This window comes from Gossypium hirsutum, chromosome A11 (genome assembly GCF_007990345.1).
Source record: "Gossypium hirsutum isolate 1008001.06 chromosome A11, Gossypium_hirsutum_v2.1, whole genome shotgun sequence".
Taxonomy (NCBI): Eukaryota; Viridiplantae; Streptophyta; class Magnoliopsida; order Malvales; family Malvaceae; genus Gossypium; species Gossypium hirsutum.
The window spans coordinates 98,788,351-98,794,691 of NC_053434.1; the positions used below are offsets into that span (position 1 = coordinate 98,788,351).

At 40.5% G+C, this 6,341-nt stretch overlaps 1 protein-coding gene across 1 annotated transcript; it reads right to left on the reverse strand.

The window, feature by feature from the left end:
* Nucleotides 1-4,803: 4,803 nt before the first annotated feature.
* On the reverse strand, nucleotides 4,804-6,015 carry LOC107957335 (uncharacterized). Its single transcript, XM_016892844.1, has 2 exons — nucleotides 5,389-6,015; nucleotides 4,804-5,250 (listed from the first exon to the last, which is right to left on the reverse strand). Exons 1-2 carry the CDS (start codon nucleotides 6,013-6,015, stop codon nucleotides 4,804-4,806), a joined length of 1,074 nt encoding a protein of 357 aa, XP_016748333.1.
* Between the last annotated feature and the right edge of the window lie 326 nt (nucleotides 6,016-6,341).

Consider the following 6,341-nt stretch of genomic DNA (forward strand, 5'->3'; position numbering starts at 1 on the left):
GAAAGTTGACAATGAGGGTGACGGTTTTAGTGTCGGTTAAGGTGTTGGGTGAGGGTTTGGGTGTTTCAAAGGAAAAGAAGAAAAAGAAAGGAAAAATAGGGTTGGGGAGAAAATGAGCAGTGGCGCACGGTGGTGAGGGTTCCGTTCGACTACGATGGCGCGACGTGGGTGTGAGGTTACTGTTTGGCCATGGTTTATCGGTGGTGGAAGGGTCGAACGGTGTGGGGGGAGAGGGAAAACGAAAAGAAAATAAAAATAGAGGTGGGGCGTGGGTGCAGGGCCGACTTTGGGTTGCGATAGCGGTGATCGGCGATAGGAGGTGTGACAGTGGCAGTGACGTGGCTTGCTTGGGTTAGGGTTTCTGTTTGAAGTTTGAAGAAGATGAAGATGAAGGGGAAATAGATTTTTGGGGGTTTAATTTCCTTTTTCTTTTTCTCTCTTTTTTTTTCTTTTTTTCCTTTTAGTCACCTTGCCGTTCGGCCCATTTCTTCATTTTCTCTCTTCGGCTAGTGTTAAGTGTTGGATTGTGGTATTAGATATTTGGTATTTTATGTGGTTTGGTAGGTACGTGGGTATGGGGTAAGTGGGTTAGTTATGGGTAATTTAGTTTGTTTAGGTAGGTAAGTTAATTGGGTTAGGTTGAGGAAATTAGGTGGATAGATGGGTAGTTTGGCATTTGGGTTTGGGTTAAGTGGGTTAAGTGAGGTGGATTTTATTGGATTTTAGGTTTTGGGTATTTTGGTATGTGGGTAAATGGGTTTGGGTAGGAATTTAGTGGATTTTGGTTTTTTGGGATTTCATGAAGGTTAGGAAATTTGGGTTTTTTTTTCACTGTCACCAAATTAGCAAGTCGTGCCAACGCCATCATCATTATCCAAGCAAATTCGTATCCTCCCTTACGTTCCTGAAAACGTCAAAATGAACTAAAATAAAAATTTATTTATTTACACCCTAAATTCTACTTAAACTAAAAATTAAATAAATAAGATTAAATGCAAATGAATTTGGGTTGCCTCCCAAAAAGCACTTTTTAAACGTCGTTAGCTCGACGACCTGGAAATTTATTTAGCCGGCTCTTCGAGGACTAATTCCTCAACCAAGTGGACTTAAAAGTTTTCGTAATAATGCTTTAATCGTTGCTCGTTGACTTTGAAAATTTTTCTGGATTCTTCACTTTTAACCTCGACTGCGCCATGTGGAAATACGTGAGTAACAATAAAAGGCCCTAACCACTTAGTCCTAAGCTTACCTACAAAAATTCTCAATGTAGGGTCATAAAGTAATACTTTCTGTCCTACCATAAATTGTTTGTGGTTTATCATTTGGTCATGGTACGCCTTTACCTTATCTTTGTAAATTTGGGCACTCTCATATGCTTCTCGTCAAATTTCCTCAAGTTCCTGAATATGTAATTTACGATGCTTACCTGCGGCTTCCAACTCCATGTTGCACTGCTTGACTGCCCAAAATGCCTTATGAGAAGCTTAACAGGGAGATGGCACGGTTTACCAAAAATTAGTAGATAATGAGACATACCTATGGGTCCTTTATAAGCTGTTCGGTAGCCCACAATGCATCATTGAGTCGCAAACTCCAGTCTTTCCTACATGGCTTAACGCTCTTCTCCAAAATCAACTTGATTTCTCGATTCGACACTTCAGCCTGGTCATTCGATTGCGGGTGATAAGCTATAGCAACTCGTTACACCACTCCGTATTTTTCAAAGCGTATCAATTATTTTATTGCAAAAATGCGTCCCTCGATCGCTGATCAAGGCTCACAGTGTGCCAAACCTTGAAAAAATATAACGTTTTAGAAAATGGACTACTGTTTTGGCATCAGCACGGCGAGTGGCTTTTGCTTCCACCCACTTTGACACATAGTCAACAGGAAGTAAAATATAAACGTTACCGAATGATGAGACAAAAGGACCCATAAAATCAATGCCCCATATATCAAAAATTTCACAAACATGTACAGGGTTTAGAGGCATTTCAATTTTTTGGCTCAAGTTTCCTACCCTTTGACATTTTTTGTAAGTTTTACAAAATAGATATGTGTCACGAAAAAATATTTGGCCAATATAGTCCACATTCAAGTACTTTATGCGCGGTTCGTTTGGGGCCAAAATGCGCACCACATGTATAAGAATAACAAAAGGATAGAATTGATTTTACCTCAGTTTCAGGAATCCATCGACGAATTACCTGGTCGAAACAGTACTTCCAAAGATAGGGGTCGTTCCAAATATAGTATTGAGACTCACGTTTGATTTTGTCTTTTTTAGACCGCAAAAAGTTAGGAGAGATCATACCTGTAGCAAGATAATTCACCATGTCTGCATACCAAGGAAAAATCGTCTAGGCAGCAAGCAAGTTTTCTCCCGAAAAATCATTTTTAAGTGGTGTTACATCCTTTGATGGAAGAATTCAACTCAGATGGTCAGCCACCAAATTTTTACGTCCCTTTTTATCTTTTATTTCGAGATCAAATTCTTACAGAAGTAGTATCCACCTTATAAGTTTCAGTTTTGCTTCCTTCTTCCCAATTAGATATTTAAGGGCTACATGATCAGAACAAACCACAATCTTAGTTCCTAATAAATATGAACGAAATTTTTCTAAGGCAAAGACTATAGCTAGAAACTCTTTTTCAGTGGTTGAATAGTTGATTTGGGCGGCGTCCAAAGTTTTAGAGGCATAGGAGATGACGTGTGGTTCTTTCTCGATCCTTTGTCTAATGAATGCTCCTACGCTATGGTCGCTAGCATCACACATTATCTCGAAAGGATAACTCTGATTCGGTGGTTGAACAATGGGTGCCGAAACAAGCTTCTGTTTGAACATGTCAAATGCTTCTTTGCATGATTGGTCAAACTCTAATTCTTTATCCTTCTGTAGTAGGTTGCAGAGAGGTTGAGCAATTTTCGAAAAGTCCTTAATGAACCACCTGTAGAAACTTACATGTCCAAGGAAAGATTGAATCTCTCTCACAGTTGTGGGGTATGGTAGTGAGTTAATGATGTCGATTTTTACTTTATTGATAGAAATTCCCTCAGCAGAAATAATATGACCTAGAACTAATCCCTTGTCTACCATAAAATGTCATTTTTCATAATTTAGAACAAGATTAAATTCTAAGCACCTTTTCAAGATTTTTGCAGGATTAGTCAAACATACCTCGAAGGACTCACCATATACAGTAAATTCGTCTATGAACACCTCGATAATTTTCTCAACGTAGCCCGAAAATATGCTTACCATGCACCTCTGAAAAGTGGGTAGTGCGTTACAGAGTCCAAATGGCATCCATCTGTAAGCGAATGTGCCAAAGGGGCACGTAAACATCTTCTTCTCCTGATCTTCCGGTGCCACTAGAATCTAGAAAAACCCTGAGTAACCATCAAGACAACAATAGTGAGACTTTCCAGCTAAACGTTCTAACATCTGGTCAATAAAAGGAAGTGGAAAGTGATCTTTCCGAGTTAAGGAATTCAACTTCCTGTAATCGATGCAGACTCTCCACCCGTTTTGAACCCGAGTGGGAACCTGTCGAATTTTCAATTACAGTTACACAGGTCTTTTTTGGTACTATGTGGACTAGGCTAACCCAATTACTATCAGATATGGGATAGATCATCCCGGCGTCAAGTAGCTTTTGGACCTCTTTTCTCACTACTTCCATCATAGGCAGGTTGAGACGCCTTTGAGCCTTCCTTTTGGGAATAGCATTATTGACAACCTGAATTGTGTGTATGCAAGTTGATGGGCTCAATCCCTTGATGTCGACTATTGCCCATCCAATTACCTTTTTATAGTCCCTAAGAACTCGCACCAAGTCTTCCTCTTCTACCCTCAAGAGTTTACTCGAGATTATCACTAGTAGTGTATTCCCTTCACTGAGAAAAGCGTACTTCAAGTGGTCTGGGAGTGGTTTGAGTTCCAACTCTGGAGCCTGTAAGATAGATGGTACGAGCTTAGTCTATGATAGGGTTAATTCAAGAAATTTACCTGGGTTCCTCCATTATTTTGCTGCCTCCACATGAGCCACCGTTTTGTGAACCGAATCTTCAAAGTTTCTCCATTCCTCTAGTTCCTTAATGGTATCAAAGTTCAAACTTCTACATAAAATGGTTCATAATTCATCCTCGTCATGATATTCTAAATATAATTCAGTTAAGGGGTCAATTATATCAATGTTAGAAACGTTAGAAATCATGCTAGAATGGTTCATGGCCTCGTAGACATTGAATTTTACCACCTCTCCATCAAACTCCATAGTGATTATCCCACTTCGTACATTAATCTTTGTTTGAGCAGTACTCAAAAATGGTCTCCCGAGAAGTATGTCAGATGAATTGGCCGAATTGTCATCCTCCATGTTGATAATGTAAAAGTCTGCAGGAAATATTAGCTCGTTTACCTTGAAAAGAACGTCCTCTAATACTCCCTCCGGATACACCACAGATCTATCTGCAAGTTGGATTATCACACTTGTTTCCTTGAAAGGACCCGCGTTAAGTAGTTTATAAATTGACAAAGGCATAACATTAATTGATGCGCCTAACTCACACATTCTTTTTTTAATACCAACGCTACCTATTTTACAGGAAATGAAAAACATACCTTGGTCCTTACATTTGGGCAGTATTTTTCATTGTAGAACGGCGGATACATTTTCTCCGACACTTACCTTTTCATTTCCTAAAAGTTTCCTTTTACTCGTGCGTAACTCTTTTAGGAATTTTGCGTATCGTGGAATCTGCTTAATTGCATCGAGAAGAGGTATGTTGATTTCTACCTTTCAGAAAGTGTCGAGGATCTCCTTCTCATCTTGCTCATTCCTGCATTGAACAAGTCTCCCGGGAAATGGAGGTGGTACTGCAAACGAATTTTGTGGTGCCGACTTTACTGGAGCCTCTGTGTCATGATTCTTCTCATCTCGACCAGTGTCGTGGGCGCAACTAGTGTCATGGCCGCGACTTGTGTCAGGTACGGGCTCCAAAATCTTCCCACTACTTAGTGTCAGAGCACTTGCATTGTGTCGAGGATTCAGCTCAGTCTGGGATGGCAGCTTCCATTGGGACTCCAAACGGCTAACCGTGAGTACGAGTTTACTCACTTGCTTGTCCAATTCCTGAAAATGCATGTAAGTTTTTTGTTGGAATTTCTTAGTACTATTGGCTAACCTTTCCACTATGGCTTCCAAAGATGACTTTAGATGTGGTATCTGTTGATTCTGCGGCGGTCTCTGTTGAAACGGTTGATTGAATTGTGGATTCAACCCGTAACTGATATTTGGGTGATCTTTTTACCCTATATTATACGAGTTCAAGTAGGGGTCATGCCATCTTTGAGGCGGTCCTAGAAAGTTCCCGACAGCATTCACTTGTTCCGCTAAATCCTCTTGTAAAATCGGGTATGAGTCTGTCGGGTGGCCTGGCTTGGCGCAAATTCCACATAACTGAGATGGGCCTATTTTATCGGAAAGTAAAGTTTGAACAACATTAGTCAGCTTATCAATCTTATCTTCTAGAGACAAAGAACTTAACCCATGAACCCGTCTTGTGGGTTTTGTAACCGGCTGGAATTGTTGAGAGTTGGCAGCCATGGTAATCAACTCTCTCGCTCTTTGAGGTGTCATGTTGACTAGTGCCCCTCCGCTTACAGCATCTATCATTTTCATTTCCATCTGGAGTAGTCCTTCATAGAAATATTGCAAGAGTAACTGTTCAGTCAGTCCATGTTGTGGGCAGCTCACACACAACTTTTTGTATCGCTCCCAGTAATTATAGAGCGACTCAGTGTCTTTCTGATAGATTCCTACTATGTCCCTCCTTAGTTCGGTTTCTCGGGCTGCAGGGAAGAACCTATCAAAAATCAAACGAGACATGTCAGACCATGTGTTGACAGATTCCGGAGGCAAATAAAATAGCCACTCTCTAGCAGAGTCGACTAATGAAAACGGAAATGCACGAAGTTTGATTTGGTCTTCTGTTACTCCCTGAGGCTTCATACTTGTGCACACCATATGAAACTCCTTAAGGTGGGTGTGTGAATTTTCGTTTTGTAGTCCACGAAAAGTGGAAAGTTGGTAGATCAAACCCGACTTTAGCTCAAACGGTGTTCCTCCTGCCAGATAGGTTATACATAAGGGTTGTTGCCGTTGCGAGCTGGCGTATTGTCTGTTCTGCTATCTCGTCTAGTTCGTCAAAAATTTCTTCGTTGTAAGATATAGTTTCAAATCTGGGATTTGGCCATTTACCATGTCGTATGGCTTCTCTTCGTAGTTGTCGGGCAAATTTATCAATTTTTGGCTCAAACTCTAAATTTCCTGGTTCA